Source organism: Rhinoraja longicauda, chromosome 23 (assembly GCF_053455715.1).
Source record: "Rhinoraja longicauda isolate Sanriku21f chromosome 23, sRhiLon1.1, whole genome shotgun sequence".
NCBI lineage: Eukaryota > Metazoa > Chordata > Chondrichthyes > Rajiformes > Arhynchobatidae > Rhinoraja > Rhinoraja longicauda.
In genome coordinates, this window is record NC_135975.1 from 36222413 (window position 1) to 36248220 (window position 25808).

General features: G+C 47.0%; 1 protein-coding gene across 1 annotated transcript in view; it reads left to right on the forward strand.

Annotated features, from left to right (window-relative positions):
* cfap54 (cilia and flagella associated 54) overlaps positions 1 to 25808 on the forward strand; it is a 300159-nt gene that overhangs the window by 202009 nt on the left and 72342 nt on the right. The window contains exons 50-56 of the mRNA XM_078420057.1: positions 5748 to 5937; positions 10487 to 10635; positions 13178 to 13347; positions 15712 to 15823; positions 19228 to 19369; positions 21239 to 21399; positions 25100 to 25282. Coding sequence (XP_078276183.1) covers positions 5748 to 5937; positions 10487 to 10635; positions 13178 to 13347; positions 15712 to 15823; positions 19228 to 19369; positions 21239 to 21399; positions 25100 to 25282 — 1107 coding nt within the window. The remainder of the gene's footprint in view (positions 1 to 5747; positions 5938 to 10486; positions 10636 to 13177; positions 13348 to 15711; positions 15824 to 19227; positions 19370 to 21238; positions 21400 to 25099; positions 25283 to 25808) is intronic.

The following is a 25808-nucleotide window of genomic DNA, read 5'->3' on the forward strand; positions in this document are numbered from 1 at the left end:
AGGTCTCGCTGCACTTCCCCCTTACCTAACCTAACACCATTGAGATAATAATCTGTCTCCTTGTTTTTGCCACCAAAGTGACTCACATTTATCTACATTATATTGCATCTTCCACGTATCTGCCCACTCACTCAACCTGTCCAGGTCACCCTGCAACCTCCTAACATCCTCTTCGCAGTTCACACTGCTTTGTGTCACCTGCAAACCTGCTAGTGTTACTTCTAATTCCATCATCCAAATCATTAATATATATTGTAAATAGTTGCAGATCCAGCACCGAGCCTTGTGGCACTCCACTCGCCACTGTCTGCCATTCTGAAAATGACCCGTTTATTCGTACTCGTTGCTTCCTGTCTGCCAACCAATTCTCTGTCCATGTCAATACCTTACCTCCAATACCATGTGCTCTAATTTTGCTCACCAACCTCCCGTGTGGGACCTTATCAAAGGCTTTCTGGAAGTCTAGATACACTACATCCACTGGCTCCCCATCATCCATTTTACTTGTCACATCCTCAAAAAATTCCAGAAGATTAGTCAAGCATGATTTCCCTTTCTTAAATCCATGCTGACTTGGACTTATCCTTTTACTGCTATCCAAATGTGTCATTATTACCTCTTTAATAATTGACTCCAGCACCTTCCCCACCACTGATGTCAGGCTAACTGGTCTATACTTCCCCATTTGCTCTCTCGCTCCTTTCTTGAAAAGTGGGATAACTTTAGCTATCCTCCAATCTACAGGATCTGATCCTGAATCTATTGAACATTGGAAAATGATCACCAATGCGTCCACGATTTCTGGAACCACCTCCTTGGGATGCAAACCATCATGCCCTGGGGATTTATCAGCCTCAGTCCCATCAGTCTACCCAATACTATTTCTCGCCTAAAGCAAATTTGTATCTCTGTCTCCCTGGATCCTCTGTCCTCTAGTACATCTGGGAGATTGTTTGTGTCTTCCTTAGTGAAGACATGACTGAAGACCTTCCTTAGTGAAGACAGATCCAAAGAACCCGTTGAACTCTTCCACCATTTCCTTGTTACCCTTAATAATTTCACCTGTTTCTGCCATCATTTGTCTTTACTCATCTTTTTCTCTTAACATACCTAAAGAACCTTTTACTGTCCTTCTTTATATTCTTGGCCAGCTTCACTTCGTACCTCATCTTTTCAGCCCGTATTGCCCTTTTTGCTATCTTCTGTTGTCCTTTGCAAATTGCCCACTCCTCTGGCTTCCCGGTAATCTTTGCTATCTTATACATCTTTTCTTTTAGTTTTATTCCATCCCTAACTTCCCTTGTCAGCCACGGTTGCCTCTTACTCCCCTTGGAATCTTTCTTCCTCTTTGGAATGAAATGATCCTGCATCTTCTGGATTATGCCCAGAAATACCTGCTGTTGCTGTTCCACTATCAATCCTGCTAGGATCCTTTTCCATTCGACCTTGGCCAGCTCCTCTCTCATGCCTTCATAGTCCCCTTTGTTCAACTGCAACATTCTTGGTTTAACCTTCTCCCTCTCAAATTGCAGATTAGAACTAATCATATTATGGTCACTACCTCCAAGCGGTTCCTTTACCTTGAGTTCCTTATTAAATCTGGCTCATTGGACAACACTAAATCCAGAATTGGCTTCTCTCTGGTAGGCTCTAGTACAAGCTGTTCTAAGAATCCATCTCGGAGGCACTCTACAATCTTCCTTTCTTGGGGTCCAGAATCAATCTGATTTTCCCAGTCTACCTGCATATTGAAATCCCCCCACAGTGGCATTACCTTTGTTACATGCCAGTTTTAACTCCTGCTGCAACTTACACCTCATATCCAGGCTCCTGTTTGGGGGTCTGTAGATAACTCCTATCAGTGCCTTCTTACCTTTACAATTCCTCAACTCTATCCACAGCGACTCTACATCGTCAGTCCCAATGTCACCCCTCGCAAGGGACCGAATTCCATCCCTCACCAACAGAGCTACCCCACATCCTCTGCCCACCTGCCTGTCCTTTTGATAGGACGAACCCTGAATATTCAGTTCCCAGTCCTGATCCTTCTGCAGCCACGTCTCTGTAATCCCCACAATGTCATACCTACCAATCTCTAACTGAGTCTCAAGCTCATCTACTTTACTTCTTATACTTCGCGCATTCATTTTAATACTTTTACTCCTTTGCTCATCTCACCTTTCATATCGATTTCTATTACACTTGGTCATTCTCTCCTGTTTCTTCGTGAGCTTTCTGTCCCGTTAATTCTGGGGTCTTTCTTAACTTTTCCTATACTCTATTTCTTTTTAACTCCATCCTTTTCTATCCCATCCTTTTCTATCCCATTTGAACCTCCCCCCACCCCCCACCCCCCACTATTTAGTTTAAACCCACCTGTGTAGCAGTGGCAAACCTGCCTGCCAGAATGCTAGTCCCCCACCTGTTAAGGTGCAATCCACCCCTTTCGTACAATTCCCTCTTACCCCAAAACAGATCCCAGTGGCCTAAGAATCTAAATCCCTGCCTCCTGCACCAGCTCCTCAACCACACATTCAGATCCCGTATCTCCCTGTTCCTGCCCTCACCAGCACTGGGAACTGGAAGCAAACCGGAGATAACCACCTTGGAAGTCCTGCTTTTCAGCCTTCTTCCGAGCTCTCTAAAGTCAAGTCAAGTCAATTTATTTGTATAGCACATTTAAAAACAACTCACGTTGACCAAAGTGCTGCACATCTGACCAGGAAAAAAAAAAAGAAACATACAGTGGCAGGCAGCCAAACACAACGGCGCGGCCATCTTGAACAAAATGTTAATTCAATCACCCACAGTCCAACAATAAAAGCACTAAACAGGCACCCAAAATTACCCAACCCCAAAAACCCCCCAAAACACAGTCCAACAATAAAAGCATTAAATAGGCATTCAAATCACACACCCCAAAACCCCCAAAATCACAGTCCAACAATAAAAGCATCAAACAGGCACTCAAACCACCCAACCCCAAAAACACACAAAAAAAGAAACATCCATCAAAGAAACATCCATCACAGTGAGTCTCCTCCAGTCCTCTCTCTCCTCACTGTGATGGAAGGCCACAATGTCTTTCCCTTCTCCCGCTGTGCCTCGCCCGCAGTCAGGTTGTTGTGGTTGCAGGCCGCACCGGACGGTCCACAGCGGGCCGAGCCCAAGGCGCGTCGCGTCGCAGCCGCTCCCGCAGCCTCTGAAGACGGCCGGCTCCGCCGATGATAAGTCCGATCCGGGGCGGGCGAACACGCTGCTGCCGCTGTTGTTGCACGTCGGGGCGGTCGTGGCTCCCGACATTGAAGCCCCCGCCCAGCAGAGAAATATCCCGCGGCCATCCTAGGCCGCGCCGGACGGTGAAATGTCCGCGCCCCATGCCCCGCGATCCGGGGCGGGCGAACACGCTGCCGCTGCCGGAGCTCCCGATGTCGGCATCCACGCGGCCCGAGCCTAAGGCGAGTCGCAGCTGCTCCCGCAGCCTCCGAAGACGGCCGGCTCCGGTGGTGGTAAGTCCGATCCGCGGGCTCTGCGAACCAGAGCCCTGGAGGCCGACAGCTCCTGGAGTTGGGCCGATGGTAGGCCGCAGCAGGAACGGAGACACGGCCCAGAAAACAAAGGTCGGGTCTCCGTTCTGAAGGGACACATATTTACAGTGTTAGTTTCCCCCTCCCCCCCACATACACACATAGTACACAAACACAAAAACACCACATCACAACTACAATTAAGACAACAAAAAAAAACAACAAAAACACAAAGACAAATGGACCGCAGGTAAGCGGCAGCTGCTAGGGCAGTGCCGCCATTTTGTGTCACGCTGCAGAATCTCTTTCCTCTTCTTCCCAACGCTGTTTGTGCCGACATGCACTCCCACTTCGGGCTGCTCACCTTCACCCTTGAGGATGCTCTACACTCGGTCCGTGACGTCCTGGATCCTGGCACCAGGGAGGCAACACACCATCCTTGAATCCCGCCTGTTGCCGCAGAAACCCCTGTCTGTACCTCTCACGATGGAGTCCCCTACTACCACTGCTCTGCCTGACATTGGTCTCTTCGACTTTGGCTCTGTACCACGTTTTGCCTCGCAGACCTGTCCGCCGCTCAGACTGGCAGTGTCCTTTGTCCCGACGGCTTCCAAGAGGGTGAACCTGTTTTCAAGACAGGTCCATCCAATATTAAATACATGTTAATTATTCAGACACAAGGTACTGCGGAAACTGGCTTGCAACTGCTGGAGTAATTCAACAGTTTAGGCAGCATCTCTGGAGAACATGAACAGGTGACGTTTCAGGTCTGAACCCTTTGTCATCTATTTTAATGAAGATGGTATTAGAAAATCAAGGCAAAATTGGCGAATGAGCATTCTAGAATATGTCTGTCATGATATGTTAGTGGTGTAGGAAGGAACTTAAACCGAAGATAGACGCAAAAAGCTGGAGTAACTCAGCAGGTCAGACAACATCTCTGGAGAAAAGTAATAGGTGGCATTTCAGGTCGAAACCCTTCTTCAGACTGAGTCAGGGGATAGGAAAAGTTTTCCCTGAGCCGCTGAGTTACTCCAGCTTTTTGTGTCTATTTATGATATGTTAATAGACAGGATACCATGCTATGGCCTTACGTTCTAAACATATCCATACATATCTAACAGTAGACATATCAAAATCTAATAATACCAAAGATTTTAAAGTTTCTGACTTGTGGCCATTAATATTGATCAGCAAGCTTAAAAAGCTTGTTCACCATGTCACAGACTCCACAAACCATCTGGGTCAATTGATCCATGCTTATGTTTATAATACAGCAGAGCCTCTTCTCATTACTTTTACCCCTTCCCACCTTGCCTCTATATTATATTTCTTTGACCCAAGGATATGAATAAAAGCACTCCCTGTGTACTAGTCTGGGCTATAGAGGAAGTGTCGGCACTGCGCAGCAGCTGCGGCTCAACTCAGTCCGTTTGTCTTTTTGTGTTTTTTTGTTTTTTGTCTTATTTGTAGTGCTTGGATGTGATGTAGTATTTTTTGTGGTTGTGTACTATATGTGGGGGGGAGGGATACTATTAAAAAAATGTCTCTTCCGTACGGAGACGAGACCTTTTTTTCTGGGTGGTGTCTCCGTTCCCGCTGTGGCCTACCATCGGCCAAACACCTGGAGCTGGCGGCCTCCAGCTGGGACCACCTGGGGCTCTGGTTCCCAGAGCCCGCGGACTCACCACCTGCGGAGCTGGCTGCCTTCGGAGGCTTTGGCCGCGGGCCGTGTGGACGTCGGAAGCTCGCAGGTCCCTGGGTGGGGGCCGACTTCGGGAGCTCCAGCAGCGGTAGCGTCTTCGTCCGCCCCGAATCGTGGGGCTTGGCGCGGCCTGGAATAGGCCGCAGGATTTTCCACCGCCCGGCAGAGGCTTCAATGTCGGGAGCCCCGACCGCCCCGACGTGGCAATTTCAACAGCCTGACCGCGGGAGAAGACAGCAGGGAAGAGAAAGACATTCTGGCCTTCCATCACAGTGAGGAGGTGACTGGAGGAGACTCACTGTGATGGATGTTTTTTTGTTTTATGTTAGTTTTGTGATTGTGGGTTTTATTGCTTTATTTTTATTGCTTCTTATTGTTGACTGTGGGTAACGGAATTTCGTCCAAAAACATGTGGATGACAATAAAGGCCATTCTATTCTATTCTATTTATTCTATTCTATTCTATTCTAGTCTATTCCTTTATGTTGATCATTTATTTATTTATTTATCTACAGGTGCTTGATGAGGTATTCAGGATACCACTACCTTCGGCATTGCAAACACTTTATAGCTCTCGGCTTGCAAACAAATTTGAACTTGGACGAACCTACCTTGTCATCAAACTTGCTGAAACTATAAACCACATCCCACAGTCGGCTGTTTCTGCCTCTTGTTCAAAAGCAAGAGGAAAAAAGAATGTTTCAGGCAAGGAGTTTACAGTGGCTGATTACATTTCAAGGGACTTTTTCTCAATTAAATGTGTGGCAGGTGATCTCTGTTCAGGAACTGCACAGCACAAGTGGGATTCTGAGTTGCTCCATGCAGTTAGCACCTGCAGGAAGTGTCTCCAGTTTGACCAGCTTCAGCACGTGGTCTCAGAGCTCCAGCACTTACTCGAGTATGTCGTCCCTCTACTTTAGGCCCTGCAGCAGGACTGAGAAGGAAGAGGAAGATTACCAGATTGTAGCAAAGAGGGTGAGATAGAAGCTGGTAGTTGAAAGTGGAAGATAAGCACAAAATGCTGGAGTAACTCCATGGGTCAGGCAGCATCTCTGGAGAAAAAGGATGGGTGATGTTTCGGGTCGGGACCCTTCTTCAGAACCTGACCTGAAATGTCACCCATACTTTTGCTTGACCCGCTGAACTACTTCAGCACTTTGTGTCTATTTTCGGTATAAATCAGCATCTGCACTTCCTTTCTACACAGGTGATGTGGAACCAGGTGAAGTGGGGGAGGGTAATTATGGGCAAATGGTTCCAGGTGGGGAGGAGTATGAGGTGGATATTGGAAAGGTGATTAAAAGGAGAAGATGAGAAGTGGATGGGTGAGTGTACATGGGACAACACCAGTGGATCCGTTTTATCAATGTTTTTAAATCTGTGCTTGGCCTTACCTTAGCCACGGAGAAGCCAGAGATCAGACAACTTAATGTGGGAGAAGGAGGAAGAATTACAATGATATGCATTAGAATCTCCAGGTGGACATTGTGAACAGTGTTTGTCAAATGTGTTGGAAAATAACTGCAGATGCTGGTACAAATCGAAGGTATTTATTCACAAAATGCTGGAGTAACTCAGCGGGTCAGGCAGCAACTCAGGAGAGAAGGAATGGGTGACGTTTCGGGTCGTGACCCTTCTTCAGACTGATGTCAGGGGAGGGGGGGGACAAAGAAAGGATGTAGTTGAAGACAGGAAGACAGTGGGAGAACTGGGAAGGGAGAGGGGAAAGGGAGGGACCGAGGAACTATCTGAAGTTTGAGAAGTCAATGTTCATACCGCTGGGGTGTAAGTTGCCCAAGCGAAATATGAGGAGCTGTTCCTCCAATTTGCGGAGGGCCTCACTATGACAATGGAAGAGGCCCATGACAGAAAGGTCAGACTCGGAGTGGGAGGGGGAGTTGAAGTGCTGAGCCACCGGAAGATCAGGTTGGTTAAGGCAGACTGAGTGAAGGTGTTGAGCAAAACGATCGCCGAGCCTGCCTTTGGTCTTGCTGATGTAGAGAAGTTGACATCTGGAACACCGGATACAATAGATGAGGTTGGAGGAGGTGCAGGTGAACCTCTGCCTCACCTGGAAGGACTGTTTGGGTCCTTGGATGGAGTCGAGGGGGGAGGTAAAGGGACAGGTGTTGCATCTCCTGCGGTTGCTGGGGAAAGTGCCCGGGGATGGGGTGGTTTGGGTAGGAAGGGACGAGTGGACCACGAAGATACGGAGGGAACGGTCTCTGCGGAAAGCAGAAAGGGGAGGAGATGAGAAGATGTGGCCAGTTGGAGGTGCCGGAAATGTTGGAGGATAATTTGTTGTATACGCTGGCTGATGGGGTGGAAGGTGAGAACGAGGGGGATTCTATCCTTGTTACGAATGGGGAGAGGGGGAGCAAGAGCAGAGCTGTGGGATATGGAGGAGGCCGTAGTGAGAGCCTCATCTATAATGGAAGAGGGGAAGCCCCGATTCCTAAAAAATGAGGACATCTCTGATGCCCTAGTGTGAAACACCTCATCCTGAGCGCAGATGCGGCTTAGACAGAGGAACTGGGAGTAGGGGATAGACTGTTTACAGGAGACAGGGTGGGAAGAAGTGTAGTTAAGATAGCTGTGGGAGTCAGTAGGTTTGTAGTAGATGTCGGTCACTAGTCCAATTCACCACTAATTTCCATCCTACTCTTAAATATTCTTGGACCATCTCCGACATCTCCCTACCATTTCTGGATCTCACCATCTCCATCATCAGGAGACAGACTAGTGACTGACATCTACTACAAGTATATATACTACAAAGTATTTCTCGTGGATGGAGTCAAAAACATGTAGCAAAGGAACTAAAGAGCTAGTGTAGACTAGAATGTAAAGGGAGGATGGAAGTTTGTGGTCACGATGACACAGTTCTGCAAAGATGTTGGAAGAGCTTCAATGCTGTTGTTGATGTAGGCTTTGAACAAGGACTGTTTCATGTAGTCCTTGAAAGACTGGCATAGCTAGGGGCCATGCCTGTTTTGCAGAACATGGGAGGAATCCAAAAGAGAAGTCACTGAGGGTAAGATCAAGGTCTCAGAGTGTTAGTAGAGGGGATTGGAATGGATCGTTGTTCCAGGAAGAAACAGAGGGCTCAAAGATAGGGGAGAGAGATGTATTGAAACTAGAAATCCATGGTAAAGATGAGTCATATGGGACCAGGCAACTGGAAATTACCAAAATAGTGGAGGATCTGAGATATGTGGGAAGGGACTAGACAAGGTGAAGCACGATGGAGTCCAGGTATAAAGGAATTCTTTCTATGGAGCAACAGCAGGTAGAAATAATGGAGTTTTAGCAAGACCTCATTGAAATTTACTGAATCGTGAAGGGCTTGGATTGAGTGAATATGGAGAGGATATTTTCACTAGTGGGAGAGTCTAGGACCAAAGGCCATACCCTCAGAATAAAAGGACATACCTTTTGAAAGATGAGGAGGAATTTCCTTAGTCAGTGGGTGGTGAATCTGTGGAATTCATTGGCACAGGCGGCAATTGATTGGTACGGGTGTCAGGGGTTATGGGGCGAAGGCAGGAGAATGGGGTTTGAAGGGAAAGAATGGGGTTGAGAGGGAAATTATTGAATGGCGGAGTAGACTTGATGGGCCGAATGGCCTAATTCTGCTCCTAGAACATATGAATAGTGAGCTTACCAAGACCTATGGATCTTGGGTAAGAGATAGAACCGGGTGGTGAAGGATTGAGGCACTTTCTGATGAGAGGCTGTGGGGGAGAGATCTTCTGATGTGATGAGATCTGTAATGGCACCAATTCTGGTAGCCTGGTGATCATCAGTGGGGTCATGATCCAGAGGAAAGTACAAGGTGTCAAAAAGCTGGCACATGGCCTCAGCAAGGTCAAGGTTAATGCATCACACTACAACAGCATCTCCTTGTCTGCAGATGGGATGATGAGGTCAGGATTGGACTAGAGTGAGCAGAGTTGCTGTTCATACAGTGAGAGTGAGGTTGGAGTGTGTGAGGGGAGGAGAGAAGTCAATGTCATGTCAGCAACAAGAAATGGAAAAAAAGGCAAGCGAAGGTTGCATGTAGGCAGGAATGCAGTATGCATTGCTCACTATCCTATCTACTTTTACTGCCATCTTTAGGGTCTTGTACACCAAGGTCCATATTTTCCTCATTACTTCTGAGGGCCCTACCATTCATGGCATTTGTTCCATCCTTAGAATAGATTAAATCCATCCTTAAAACTGTGGGTGTTCTCCGAGATCAGTTTCCTCCACACTCCAAAGATGTACATGTTTAAAGGTTAATTGACTTAGTGTGTGTAGGGCAATGTTAATGTGCGGGGATCGCAAGTCGGCGCAGACTCGGTGGGCCGAAGGGCCTGTTTTTGCAAAGTAAACTGAAACTAAACTTAGTGGATCTCCTAAAAAGCATAATTTCACTCTGATGAGGATTAAATTTCATCTACCAATGCTTCACCCAATTTACCAATTGGTCAATATTGTTCTGTAATCTTTCACCATCCTCTGTCACCATTTTCATGCCATCTGCAAACTTACTCTTCATATATCTGACTTTCACAACTATTAACGCATTCAACAAACAATAAGGGTCCCAACACTGATCCCTGATTTCACCGTTGGTCAAAAGATCTCCAATCACAAAACAGTCCCTGCCATCGTCTTTTGCCTCCTTTTACCAAGCCAATTTTGGATGCAATTTGCCAACTTGTTTTGGATCCATGGGCTGCAATCATTTGGACCAGTCATCCACTTCGGACCTTGTCAAAGGGCTTGCTGAATTAGCACAATAATGAACCCACCTCACATTTCCCACACCCTATTTTGCCTACACCCTACTGCAGTACTTGGTACTGCCCTCATGACTTCTCTGACTGTGAATATAGACCAGCTTTCAGTTATTTGAAGAATTCACACCATTTTACTTGCTTAGGCAGATAGAGTTATTGTGTCATCGAATCATACAGCGTGGAAACAGGCCCTTCGGCCCAACTTACTCACACCAGCCAACATGGCCCAGCTACACTAGTCGCACCTGCCTTGGCCCATATCACTCCAAACCTGTCCTATCCATGTACCTGTCTAAAACATGTATAAAGATTATGAATTATCATTTTGGCATATCCCTCTGGTCATGGTAAAACCTGGATTTAGCTTGCAAACAATTTCGTATTATAATGGATAATGTTTTATTGCTGTTCATGCAAATTTATTTTGTTGTGTATTTTGAGTAAACTTTCTCTGCTCCAAATTGCAGGTGAAAACGTCATAGACCTAGATATTGAGGATGAGAGGGTTATTTCTCAATTAAGGAAAGTACATGGTGGCACAACACAATGTCCTTCAACCGAAGAGATGGATAGCCTTTATTCCCAGCTACACCACCTTAAATCACCCCAGTTCAAGGTAATTACGCAGATTCTCTTTTTAAATGGTGAATGTTGATGCATTTGTAGATGTAAGGAAATCTTTGTGGAATTTCCAGAATGCTTCTTTTTCAACTCGTGCAAAAAATATTTTCAAATTAGTAGTTCTCAGCAGTGAAAAGGCTACATTTATTGCCTTCAACCAGTTACGAATGTGACAAAATAAAAGTAGGAGTCAGCTACTGACCCCCACCAATCAATGTGATCATGCCAGGCCTCCTATTCAGGCCTCGACTGCCCAGGGCCTCGTATTCTGCGCCTGTTTCCTTAAAGCCTTCAATTCCCTGATCTTTAAATAAGGTATTTACTTGCTCTTTAATACTTCCAATGATCTAGCCTCCACAGCCTTCCAGGAGAAGGAATTCCGAAAGATAGACACAAAATGCTGGAGCAACTCAGCGAGTCAGGCAGCATCTCTGGAGAACATGGATAGGTGACGTTTCGGGTCGAGACTCTACTTCAGGCTGAGAGTCAGGGGAGAGGGCGAAACGAGAGTTAGAAAAAGGTACATGGAAGAAATGAATGCAAGATATTCAAAAGAACCAATCATAGCCAGCGACGATGATCAAGGAAAGGTGGAGCCCACAATGGTCCATTGTTGGCTGTGGAGAAGAAAAAGAGTGATACAAACAGTGAACCTCAGCAGGATGACAGTGAAATTAGTACGGTGACTAGGGTGGGGGAGGGACTGAGAGGGAGGTGATGCAAGGGTTACTTAAAGTTAGAAAAATCAATATTCATACCGCTGGGGTATAAGCTGCCCAATTCCAGAGTTCCATCCTCCACAAAATTTGAGGTCCTCCAGTCGAAACTTTTCAACATGTACCCATTCATGCCCCTTGAGGATCCTATATGTTTTAGTAAAGATCACTCCTCAATCTTCTCAACTGCAAAGAATATTGATCTAATTTCTTTGGTCACTTGCAATTGGACAATTCCTCTTATCCCGCAAACTAAATTAGCGAATCTCTTCTGCATTGCCTCCAATGCCATCATATCTTTCTTTTAAACTGCAAACCTTCCCACTTCACTGTGCAACAGTAACCACACTCCAAATTCCTCTACGCACTTACTGATGAAGTCTGTCGTGGCAGTGATGGACTCATTCAGGTTGGCAGCAGATTCCGTGAATATGGACCAGTACGACTCAAAGCAGTCGCACAGGATGCCATCCGCTTCAGCAAACCAACACCAAACAACTTTCTTAACCGGATCTTCTCGCTTCAGTTTCTGTTTGTAGGCAGCATAGCTAGATGGCAGATTTCCCAAAATGTGGCCGGCAGTAGAGCAGTTGGCATTATGGACGTGCAGCAGTGGCCAAGGGTTCCTGGCCCCTGGTGGGACAAGCGATATGTCAATAGTACCTTGTTAGTACACTCGAGCTTGGCTTGATTGAGGTCCCCGGCTACAATGACCAGGGTCTCAGGGTGCTTTGTCTCACCACTATTAGTATGTCAGTTCATTCAGAGCCAGCTTGACATCAGCATGTGGAAGGGTGTCGACTGCTGTGAGGATAGTTTAGTTTAGAAATACAGTGTGGAAATAAGCCCTAGAGCACACTGACCAGTAATCCCCGCACACTAACGCTTACCTACACACACACTAGGAACAATACCAAGCCAATTAACCGACAAACCTGTACTCTGGGAGTGTGCGAGGAAACCGGTGATCCCAGAAAAAAAATCACGTTGGTCACAGGGACAACGTACAAACTCCATACGGACAAGCACCCATAATCAGGATCGAACCCGGTTCTCTGGCACTCTAAGACAGCAACTCTCCCTCTGCACCAGTGTGCCGCCCAAGCTGAGGTGAGATGAGATGAAGTCCCACAGCAGGTAATAGGAACAGCACTTCACTGTTAGATTTACCAGGTTTGGGGAGCTTGAGCTCACGAGGTATTGAGTAAGAAGCAAACCCCTTTGCCTCTACCCTTGCCCAAAGACGCCGTGCTGTCCATCCGGTGAACGGAGAAGCCCTCGGGTTGAATGGCACAGTCAGGTATATCAGTGGTAAGTCATGTCTCTGTGAAGCAGGGCACACAGCAGTCTCTAAGGTAGGTAGACACAAAATGCTGGAGTAACTCAGCGGGTCAGGCAGCATCTCTGGAGAGAAGGAATGGGTGACGTTTCAGGTCGTGACCCTTCTTCAGACTCTAAGGTAGGTTACTCTGGCTTTAAGTTCATCCAGCATGTTCTATATAGCCTGCACATTAGCCAGTAATATACTGGGAAGGAGGGACTTGAAACCACATTGATTCAGTCTCACCTGCAGCCTAGTGCGGCGATCTCCTCGTTTCCTCACTAGGTGGCAGCACTTCGGTCCCGTGAGTCAGTCCTTGGCGTTAGGTGCTCCGTGAGCTAAGTGGGTGCGTTGCCCTGAGAGGCAAGGTGACCTAATCCTGCTCCAATGTTCCTGTGTTCTTCAATCTGCGCTTGTCATCGTGGTAGTTGAAATAATTGAATTTGCCTAATCACATTAAATAGTTTATGACTTCAATAACTGATTATTTTCTACTGCAGGATGAAATCTTGAAAGAGGCACAAAATAAGTTGAACGATTTAATTGACGCTTTGAAAGTCAAATTTAATTGTGAATTTGTCAACCTTCCTCCTCTTGCTCTGGAGATGGTCATTGATGCCAAACTTCAGTCTGCAGCAATAGCTTCCCAAAGATTTCAGCTGGCCTTCAGGTAAATCTAATATTGTTGTGTTTTTATAATACTGCTGACAACAAAAACATTTTTGATTTACTTGAAACCTTCGCTGTTGCTAAATAACACCACATGAAATATAAGGCAGTGTAAGAGAGTGAAAAAGGACAAGACGTTAATGCAAAAATGCGATTATAAAGCAAGTTCATGGAAGTGCAAGGGGTGCTCCAGGGGGCCTCGTTCTGGAGGTATTAAGTTTGTGCAGGTCAGTTCAAGAACAGTTGGTTGGAGAAAAGTAGCTGTGGTATTGGACATCAAGGTTCTACACCTTCTGCTCAACGGCAGCAATGAGCAGAGGGGATAGCCCACAAGGAGGGTATCCTTGATGATAGACAGTGCCTTGTAGAAATAGTGCTTCATGTATAGGAAAAAAACTGCAGATGCTGGTTGAAATTGAAGGTAGACACAAAATGCTGGAATAACTCAGCGGGTTAGGCAGCATCTCGGGAGAGAAGGAATGGGTGATGTTTCGGGTCGAGACCCTTCTTCAGTCTGGAGAAGGGTCTCGACCCGAAACGTCACCCATTCCTTCCCTCCAGAGATGCTGCCTGACCCGCTGAGTTACTCCAGCATTTTGTGTCTACCTAACGCTTCATGTAGATGCTTTCAATGGAGGAGAGGGCTCTGCCCATGATGGACTGGGCTGAGTCGCCCACTCTCTGCAGCCTCTTGCAGTTCAAAGGTTTCAGTAGTGTATAGAATACGTAGAGAAGTGCAGGTCCTTCAGCCCAACGAGTCCACACCGAGCAGTGGTCCACACACACTAACACTATCCCACACACACTAACACTATCCCATACACACGAACACTATCCCACACACACTAACACTATCCCATACACACTAACACTATCCCACACACACTAGGGACAAGTTACAATTTCACCTGTGTTCTCTGTGTTGGAATTGCTGCACCAGGCTATGATGCAACCAGTCAAGATACTGTAAAGAGGAAAGAGTTATGTCAAGAAGTTGGATTATGTAGAATTATGTTTCTGAGTGTAAATCTCAAAAACATCATCCCACCATCTGCCTTTCGTATCCAATGCCTGAAGGTCTGTGGCAGGAGATTCATAAAGAGTCTTGCAGAGAAGAGAATAAGATCTCGTTACCTGAGCAAGAATTCCAATTTTTATAATTTACAATTTCAATACTGACTGTGCCAGGAAGACTTCAAAACCACAACAGCAGAAATAGGACCAGCAAGAGACCATCGAGCCTGTTTCACCATTTGTCAAGTTTATGGCTAATCTTATACCTCAATCCAACAGTCCAATGTTAGCTACTCTGCAGTCCGCCCGGACCAGATCTTCATCAAAGGTGTTCATCAAAGGTTCTGCAGTCTCCTCACTTTCCTCTCTCAATAACCTGAGATGGACCCATTAGGCCTAGGAGATGTATCCACCTTAATGCGCTTCAAGCCCTAACTCCTGTCCCAAACTGCACATCAGTGTTCTCGCCATCCTCCATGTGCTTCTCCCTAGTGAAAACAGATGCAAAGTACTCATTTGGTATCTTGCCCACATCCCCTGACTCCAGGCACAAATTCCTTGCTGTCTCCTTGAGCCGTCCTACCTTCACCATGGTTCCCTTCTTTTTAATGTAGATATAAAAAGCTTTGGGATGTTCTTTAATCTAACCCCTCAGCCATTTTGTGACCCGCTTGAGTTTATGTTCATAAGTTCTGTGAGCAGAATTAGGCCATTCAACCCATCGTCTATCGTCTAGAGGCTAGTGGAATCAAGGGATATGGGGAGAAGGCAGGCACGGGTTATTGATTGTGAACGATCAGCCATAATCACAATGAATGGCAGTGTTGGCTCGAAGGGCCGAATGGCCTCCTCCTGCACCTATTTTCTATGTTTCTAAATCATGGCTGATCTATCTCTCCCTCTCAATCCCATTCTCCTGCCTACTCCCCATAACCCTTGACATGCTGACACCCGTACTAATCAAGAATCTAATAATCGCCACCTTACAAAATATCCATTGACTTAGTATCCACAGCCATCTGTGGCAATGAATTCCACACATTCACCACCCTCTGACTAAAGAATGAACTTCTCAGCTCTTTTCTAAAGGTATCGTCCTTTTATTTTGAAGTTATGGTCTCTGGTCCTAGACTCTCCCACTTGTGGAAACATTCTCTCTACATTCACTCTATTCAGGCCGTATAAGACGTTATTTTCTACTTTCTTTACATTCTTCAAATGCCCAGTCTGATTCCATCCTCTTAAAACTCGCATGTGCTTTTTCTTTTTTACTAACTTTTGCGTGTAAAGGCCGCAAACTGGGATTATATTCTGATGTAACCCACATGTGATAATGTTCTTCTCTTTACAGCTCTGCCATTGTTTTATCTGCAGTTCAACTCTTGCAAAGAACCAGAATCTTGAACCATAGGCAAGAGCCTAAAAGAAGTTCAACACCAAGCCTTAGAACATTGAAAAGCACTGTGAGTACAATAACAAATTATGCAAACTTGCACAACAAACCTCTTTCAAAGAATATGCCACAGTCAGATGCAGTTTAGTTTGGTTTTAATTTAGTTTAGAGATACAGGCTGGAAATAGGCCCTTCAGCCCACCGAATCCGCACTGATCAGCAATCGCCCATACACTAGTTCGATTCTACACACTGGGGACATTTTACAGAAGCCAATTCACATACAACCCTGCATTCTTTGGAATGAGGGAGAAAACCGAATCACCCGGCGAAAACCCATGCCTTTTGGATCTTTTGGAGATATACATATGCCACGTAGTGAACTGTTAGCTGTCTTTTAGTGAAGAAGTGGGAGGCAGGGTGGCAGAGGGGGGATTGGTTCAATACCAGCCAGTGTTCAGGGGAAGGCAGGTGGAGGAAAAGTAAGGGGGGGGGGGGGGGGGTTTGGGGGAGGGAGAAAGGGGAGGGGGAAGGGAGATGTTTTTATAGAAGTGACCTAAAATTGGAGAATTCAGTGATGTATACCACCAGGTTGCAGCGGCCCAAGCGAAATATGAGGTGCTAGACTTTGTCCTGCCCCGCTACTTTCCAGTTTTCTCCCCCCTCCACACAATCAGTCTGAAGAAGGATCAGTCTGAAGAAGGATCACATATCCGTTCTGCAGAGATGCTGCCTGACTCGCTGAGTTACTCCAGCAATTTGTGTCTTTTTTGTCAGGACAACCATAAAGCTCTCTTTGATCTGTCTACAGGGGCTGTGGTCTGGTATATCTGAATGGCTGTAAGGATCCCGCCTTGATGGTACCTCCCATATGTCTTGTTATTTGCTGGCCCCAACACAGTAGGCTCTGTTTCTCATTGCCCAACACATTTGCAGTGCACTGCCTACCAAAGCTACAGTGGTCTAACCGATCTAACATTCTGAGATCGGTTGCATTCGACCTTTGCTAGAATTGGAGTCATACAAGTGTATGTCCTTTCAATTTGTTGACCTTCTAGGTCAACATAATGTCCCATTTTGCAGTAAATGACCTCCTCTTCAAAGGTTTAACATGTTAAAGTTACAACCGTACAAACTTTCAGGAAACCAACTTTACAACTGTCTTTCCCATTCCCATTCAGACCTTTCTATCCTTGGCCCCCTCCACTGCCAGTGAAGCCGCAATCAAACTAGAACAGCACCTCATATTCCACCTGGGTGGCCTCCAACCCAATTCCTAAATGGTATGAGCATTGAATTTCCCATTTTCAAGTAATACTCCGCTACCCTACCTTCCTTCCCCCCCCCTCATGCCCCCCTAAAGATGTGCATACCTTTCTCCCCCACCTGCCTTATCCTATTCCTTTTCCATCCTCCTGCTTACCTCAAAGTTCCCCATTTTTGGTTTTATCCACCTTCTTTTCTCTCTCTCTCTCTCTCCTGTCCTCTTCCACCCATATCTCTCCCGCCGACTTTCATTGAATTCCTTTTCTTTCCTTATTTGACATCCTTTTGTCTTCATATGTCACTATCTTCAGTCTATCACCTGTAGCCACCTATCACTTAAGATAGACATAAAATGTTGGCGTTACTTAGCAGTCAGGCAACATCACTGGAGAAAAGGAATAGGTGAATTTTCGGGCAAGACGACGTTACGTATTCCATCTCTCCAGAGATGCTGGCTGACCTGCTGAGTGACTCCAGCGTTTTGTGTCTATCTTCAGTATAAAGCAGCATCTGCAGTTCCTTCCTACACACTCCACCTATCACTTGTCAGGCTTTGTCCCATCCCCGGCTTTCTTTCCACCTTTCTCCCCTGTACAGAGTTTAGATGTTCTCCTTCTCCCCCACGCCATGTTCTCCTTTACTCCTTCCCTCGGCAGCGGCGTCCTCACTTCCATGTGTCTGTCCTGTCGGTCGGCACCCCCATCGACCGCCGCACCGACCTCTCCACTATCACTGCCATGTCCTCTCGGGCCGATGCAGGCCCCAGCCGCATAGCTCCATCAACTCCAAAGAGGCCCTTCTGCAGTTGTACAGAGCCCTGGTGAGACCACATCTGGAGTATCGTGTGCAGTTTTGGTCTCCTAATTTGAGGAAGGACGTCCTTGCTATTGAGGCAGTGCAGTGTAGGTTCACGAGGTTAATCTCTGGGATGGAGGGACTGTCATATGAGGAAAGACTAGGCTTGTATTCAATGGAGTTTAGAAGGATGAGAGGGGATCTTATAGAAATGTATAAAATCATAAAAGGACTAGACAAGCGAGATGCAGGAAATATGTTCCCAATGTTGGGGGAGTCCAGAACCAGGGGCCACAGTCTAAGAATAAAGGGGAGGCCATTTAAAACTGAGGTGAGAAGAAACTTTTTCACCCAGAGATTTGTGAATTTGTGAATTCTCTGCCACAGAGGGCAGTGGAAGCCAAATCACTGGATGGATTTAAGAGAACGGAATCAAGGCATATGGGGAGAAGGCAGGCACAGGTTACTGATTATAGATGACCAGCCATGATCACAATGAATGGAAGTGCTGGCTCGAAGGGCCAAATGGCCTCCTTCTGCACCTATTTTCTATGTTTCTATGTTCCTATAACTCGCAGCAAGTGGGCTCCGGCCTTCACTGTCTGTAGGCTCCAACCTACAGGGGTTCCGGCCTTCACCGTCTAGGCTCCAACCTACAGGGGCTCCGCCTTCACCGTACGCGGGCTCCGACCCACGGGGGCTCCACCTTCACCGTCTGTAGGCTCCAACCTACAGGGGCTCCGGCCTTCACCATCTGTAGGCTCCAACCTACAGTGGCTCCGGCCTTCATCGTCTAGGCTACAACCTACAGGGGCTCCGGCCTTCACCGTCTAGGCTCCAACCTACAGGGGCTCCGCCTTCACCGTACGCGGGCTCCGACCCACGGGGGCTCCACCTTCACTGTCTGTAGGCTCCAACCTACAGGGGCTCCGGCCTTCACCGTCTGTAGGCTCCAACCTACAGGGGCTCCGGCCTTCACCGTCTGTAGGCTCCAACCTATAGGGGCTCCGGCCTTCACCGTCTGTAGGCTCCAACTTACAGGGGCTCCTCCTTCACCATACGCGGGCTCTGACCCACGGGGGCTCCACCTTCACCGTCTGTAGGCTCCAACCTACAGGGGCTCCGGCCTTCACCGTCTAGGCTCCAACCTACAGGGGCTCCGGCCCTCACCGTCTGTAGGCACCAACCTACAGGGGCTCCACCTTCACCGTACGCGGGCTCCGACCCACGGGGGCTCCACCTTCACTGTTTGTAGGCTCCAACCTACAGCGGCTCCGGCTTCGCCTACCCCGCCTGCCCACTTGGGAAACTTTGACAATCCATCATGTTTAGATTAAAATAAATGTTAAATGCTTTTTTCATTTTGCCAAAAATTAAATTATAATGGAAAATGTTTCCCTTCATCGACGCGAGGATCTTATGACTCAAGACCTCCACCAGGAAACGTATAATGTGGAGGCACGCAGCCATTTGCATATGGGTCTTTGGCTGAAGTGTCGTTTGGCTCTCGTGACTGCCCTGACTGCTCAGATAAACGGCGTGGGACTAAAGGAAGGTATTTTGCTTTCAATTTCAAATTGCCCAATTTCTTGATATTTCAGCCATGTTTCCTGCATATTTCACTAAGCATGTAAAGGTCTGTCAGGCCAGGTCAGTATTTCACCTCAGAGGTGCAGTTGCATTGTTACTGGGGTCAATTGGTCCTGGACTTATTAAATACTGAACAGCATCTACAATTGCCGAGACTGCCTTCAGTTGCAAAGTTAATTTCATCCATGTATTGCTCAATAGTTCACCTTGGTAAATCCAAGAGAAACACCACCCCGCTGTGAGTAAGGAACAAACTGAAATTTAAATTGCCAATTTGTTTTGTTGGGATATTCTTAATTTTACAAACCCATCTGATTAGCAATTGGCCAGACCTGTCCTATTAGCTATTGGCCAGGCACTGATGAGAATTTATAGCGCTTTTTACAGTCTTTTTTAGCTTTCAACTAGACCAAGTGAACCCGTTGGGCCCAAACCTCTCCTGCATTGGTCTCCTCCCCCCCCTCCCTCCTCCCCCTCCCTCCCCTCCCACCCCCTCCCTCCTCGCCCCTCCCCCTCCCTCCTCGCACCTCCCCCTCCCTCCTCGCCCCTCCCTCCAACCCCTTCCCCCTCCTCTCCCCCTCCCACCACCCCTTTCCCTCCTGCTCCCCCCACTCCTCCTCCTCCCTCCCCCCCTTCCCCTCCCCGTCCTTCCACCCCCACCCTCCACCCCCTCCCTCCCTAGGAGATAGATTTAAACTTTAACTTAAAAAATATAACACCAATTTGAATGAAACTTCTATCATTAGCACCAAATGGACGATGGTGAGTAAGGTGGGCCTAAAATTGTCGCGCTATTGTGCACTGTTTTGGCTGTAGTTCAGGAACAAACAAACAAACAAACAAACGAGAGTTTTAGTATATAGATGTCCACCAATCCATTGCGATAGACTAGCTGCACTTTTTGAAGGGACTTTCCAGCCACTTGGGGAATCTTTGACCATCCATTATTTTAGAAGATACTCTGTCAGGACTTGACCTAAAACTAGTGAGCAGTGTTGTTACTCTTCCTTGCGCAAAACCAAGAAAAAGGAAATGTTTGGCCAGATTTACCTTATTCAGAGTTTCAAAACAAAAGCAAAAGTCATGTCAAGAGTGTTTAATTGTCATATGTACTGAAACAGTACAATGAAATTCTTCATTGCAGCCTCCTAATAGGTCTGCAAACACAGTGCTCAATAGATAATTTAGTAATAAAACAAAAAGTTCAATAAATCTAATAAAATAATAGTGCAATCAAAACAAAGCCCAAAGTCCCAGTGAAACCAAAACAGTTCATCGTTCGAAGTGTAGTTGGTATTTGTAGTGTTCAGTAGTTTAGTTTATTAGTTTAGTTTAGTGGTACAGTGTGGAAACAGGCCCTTGTGTGGAAACAGACCAGTGAGCACCCCTACATTTGTTCGATCCTCCACATTAGGGACAATTTTTACAGAAGCCAATTAACCAACAGTTAAACTACAAACCTGCACTTCTAAGGAGAGTGGGAGAAAACTGGAGCACCCAGAGAAAACACACCAGATGACAGGGAGAACGCATAACCTCTGTACAGACAAGCACTCTTAAGCAGGATTGAACCCGGGTCTCTGGTGCTGCAAGGTAGCAATACCGCTGTGCCACCATGACTTCCCTGGTAGTTGTTGGGAAGAAGCTGTTCCTGATCCTGGAGGTTACGGTTTTACGACTCCTATACTTTCTTTTCCCATGGCAGTAGTGAAATGGGAGCATGGCCAGGGTGATGTGGGTGATGGTGTTGACATTTAGGGAAAAAAAATTGGAAATAAAGAATAGAAAAACATTTTGTAACCTTGTGGAAACCTGATTCTTTTTAATGCTTTAGGTGTGCAGAGCTTTCAGGATATCTTTGCGATCTGTGAAGCAGGGATAAAAGAAGCAAAGGTCTCTGGTGATGTCGAGATACAAACTGAGTTCATGCTGCAGGCAGTTCTACTTGACTTCCGGCTGGGAAATATTGACAATCGCATCAGGACACGTTTACAGGTGAGCTTGAAAAATTTAAAGCTTGAAAGCTCCAGATTTTCTAAACACGAGGAATTTTATCTTTCATGCGCTTAAATTAAGATCATAAATTATTGAGTAACAGTGGCACAGTGGTAGAGTTGCTGCCTTACAACGCCAGAGACCCAGGTTCAATCCTGACTAAGGGGGCTGTCTGTACGGAGTTTGTATGTTCTCCCTGTGACCACATGGGTTTTCTCCGGGTGCTCCGGTTTCCTCCCACATTCCAAAGACATGTAGGTTAATCGACTTCTGTAAATTGTCCCAAGTGTGTAGGATAGAACTAGTGTAGGGGTGGTTAGCACGGACTTCATGGGCGGAAGATACTGATTCCACGTTGTGTCTCTAAACTAAAACTAAAGATGAATATTTATTCATTTGAGATGCCTTGCCCTAGCAGCTGCGGCATACCTGCAGTCCGTTTGTCTTTTGTGTTTTTTGTTGTTTTTTGTCTTGATTGTAGTGTTTAGATGTGATGTAGTTTTTTGTGGGTGTGTACTATGTGAGGGGAGGGGGGGACTGTAAAATTGTCTCTTCTAAACGGAGATGCAACCTTTTTTCTGGGTCCTGTCTCCGTTCCCGCTGCGGCCTACCACCGGCCTGGCGGCCTCCACCTGGGACCACCAGGGCTCTGGTTCGCAGAGCCCACGGATCGGACTTACCATCTGCGGAGCTCACTGCCTTCGGAGGCTGTGGTGGCGCTGCGGGAGTGGCTGCGACTCGCCTCCGGAGGCTTGGGCCGCGGGGATATCGGAAGCTCGCAGCCCCTGCCCTGGGTGGAGGCTGACATCGGGAGCTCCGGCAGCAGCAGCATCTTCGCCCGCCCCGGATCGCGGGGCTTGGGTCGGCCCGCCGCGGACCTTTCACCGTCCGGCGCGGCCTGAAATAGGCTGCTGGATTTTCTCTGCCCGGCGGGGGCTTCAATGTCAGGAGACACGACCACCCCGACGTGCAGCGGCAGCGTCTTCACCCGCCCCGAATCGCGGGGCTTGGGTCGGCCCGCAGCGGACCTTTCACCGTCCGGCGCGGCCGGGAACGTGGTAACTTCAACAGCCTGACCACGGGAGAAGACGGCAGGGGAAGAGAAAAGACATTCTGGCCTTCCATCATAGTGAGGAGGGGACTGGAGGAGACTCACTGTGATGGATCTTTCTTTTTTTTGTTTTGTGTTGGTTGTGATTGTGTGTGAAATTGTTTATTTTTATTGCTCTATTGCTGGACTGTGGGTGACCTTTCATTTCACTGCACATCTTGTATGTGTATGTGACAAATAAACTTGGCTTGACTTGATGGTGGTGATTTTAAATTGGACTAGACCAAGTGGACCCGTTGGGCCCATTCCTCGTAGAGGGGGTACAGGGATGGGGAGAGGGTGTGAGTGAGTGAGCCCTGAACCCAAAGCCTCTCCTGTATTGGTGAAGCACCCTCAACCCCCCCACTCTATCCCCATTCTCCCCCCACTGACCCACTCCATCCCCCTACCCACCCCCACTTGCCCCTCCCCATTTCCCCTCCCCTACCCCCACACCCCCCAGCCCTGCCTCCACCCCCATTTCCCCCTCCCCCTCCCCTCGCCCCCACCTCTCTCCCCTCCCCTAGCCTCCTCCCCTCCCCCTACCCCCACTCTCCCTGCCTGCACCCCACTCTCCCCCCACCCCCAATCTTCCCTCCTCCCCACTCCCACTCTCTCATCCCCCCACCCCTGCCCCTTCCTACCCCACCCCCCTTTCCCCCCCCCCCCACCCCCACTCCTCCCTCCATTATCCCCTCTCCCCTGCCCCGCATTGTCCCCTCTTCCCCCCCACCCCCACTCTCTCTTGCGTCCACTATTTCTAGAGCCACCTCCCTTGAGTACCTTGGGATGCAGACCATCAGGCCCTGGGGATTTATCATCCTTCAGTCCCATCAGTCTACCCAATACTATTTCTCGCCTAATGAAAATTTATTTCAGTTCCACTATCCCCCTAGATCCTCTGTCCTCTAGTATATCTGGGAGATTGTTTGTGTCTTCCTTAGTGAAGACAGATCCGAAGTACCTGTTCAACTCTTCTGCCATTTCCTTGTTACCCATAATAATTTCACCCGTGTCTGCCTTCAAGGGACCCACATTTGACTTTGCTACGCGTTTTCTCTTAATGCATCTAAAGAAGCTTTTACTGTCCTACTTTATATTCTTGGCCAGCTTCCCCTCGTACTTCATATTTTCAGCCCGTATTGCCTGTTTTGTTAACTTCTGTTGTCCTTTGAAAGTTTCCCAATCCTCTTGACTTCCTGTTGCTCTTTGCTGTTATACATCTTTTCTTTTAGTTTTATTCTATCCCTAACTTCCCTTGTCAGCCACGGTTGCCTCCTACTCCCCTTAGAATCTTTCTTCCTCTTTGGAATGAAATGATCCTGCGTCTTCCGGATTATGCCCAGAAATTCCTGCCATTGCTGTTCCACCGTCATTCCTGCTAGGATCCCTTTCCAGTCGACCTTGGCCAGCTCCTCTCTCATGCCTTCATTGTCCCCTTTGTTCAACTGCAACACTGACACTTCCGATTTAACCTTCTCCTTCTCAAATTGCAGTTTAAAACTAATCATATTATGATCACTACCTCCAACGGTTCCTTCACCTCGAGTTCACTTATCAAATCTGGTTCATTGGGCAACACTAAATCCAGAATTGCCTTTTCACTGGTAGGCTCCATTACAAGCTGCTCTAAGAATCCATCTCAGAGGCACTCTACAAACTCTCTTTCTTGAGGCCCAGAACCAACATGGTTTTCCCAGTCTACCTGCATATTCTTCTTGCGTTTGAGGCAGCAGAAGTTAAGTATCGCCCTCCAGGCGCTGTACCAGTGCAATGTGCTGTTGTCGAGGGCCGTGTGGTCTACCCCTCCACCAGGGGGACGGAGGACAGTGCAGTTGAACATGACGTGCTGCGCTGTTTGCTGGTCTGCTCCATACACATAGGCTGATGATGAACGCAACCCCCAACGATGCATGTTAGCGTTAAACCGGCCGACCCCTGTGCGGAGCCGGCGGGTGCAATACCTGCGAGCACCAGCAGGAGACCCGTCGGAGTACGGTATAGGGGACTTTGGAATGAATGAACACAGCCAATATCTGAAATGGTAGACTGGCATGTGATATTATTACCATTCTTTTGTAACACTTCCTCCAGCATTTAGCCCAGTAGATTGGGTTAACTAAAATAAGAAAGTCAAGGCTGGATTTCTGGTAAAGAGAAGTGGGGAACTAAGGGCTGGGTATTTATACCATCTGGAGTTCATAACTCAGGACAAATTGTGGCATATGGATAAATTGGACATGAGAATGATGATTAGTTATGTGTCATTGTTTCAGCCCTGACCTAGTCTCAGCTATGGCCACTCCAATGATTGTAAGCATAATTTCCACTAACTGATGTTGGCTGTTAGTGCTGCTCGTGCTAATATTGTGTTTGAATGCCAATTGCTGCTTGTATTTATGTTTGTACATTCAATTCTATTGCAGTAACCTGCTTGCTGTACCAGGGGCATCAACTGGCAATGTGTGGCCCCGTGTAGAAAGTGCTTTGCACTCAATCTCCTCGCGAGATACTGACATTTCCAATATTTTATCGTCCCAGATTTATATTTTCATCCCATTTTATGCTTTTTGAAAGTAATTTTGTCTTGTGTATTTTATTTCTGAACAGAATATAGTGGATCTACTAAATTCAAGACACTTTAATTCACCCAATGCGCACCTGGTTCTTGCTCAGACTATGCTTCAGTTGACTGACTTGACTTCAGTGGAATCGATGTGCATTGTAAAACCTACTGTCATGCAGATGAAGATGAATGCTATTCTCTCGGCCCAGAAAATAATTATTGACCAGGTAGTCAATTTAAATTTAAAATGTTTATTTGTCTCTCCTTGACAGCTGTCCTTTGTCAGTAAATGCACAGAATGAACGTTCAGCAGACAAAATGTGTAGGAAGGAACGGCAGATACTGCTTTACACCAAAGTTAGACACACAATGCTGGAGTAACTCAGCGGGACAGGCAGCATCTCTGGATAGAAGGAATGGGTGATGTTTTGGATCGATACCCTTCTCAGACTGAGAGTCAGGGGAGAGGGTGACACAGAGATATGGAAGTGTAAGGTGTGAAAATTGGAGATCAAAGGGGCCGAAGCTCAAGAAAAATGTAGAATGTCAGCTGAGGGGAAGGTAACAATGAAACATACAATCAGTAACATTTAATCAGGAGGACAGTAGAACTAGTCAGAGAAGTAGGATGGGGATGGATAGAGAAAGAGGGGATGTAAGGGTTACTTGAAGTTAGAGAAGTCAATATTCATACCATTCAAACTGCCCAAGTGAAATATGAAGTGTTTTCCTCCAATTTACATTGGGCCTCTC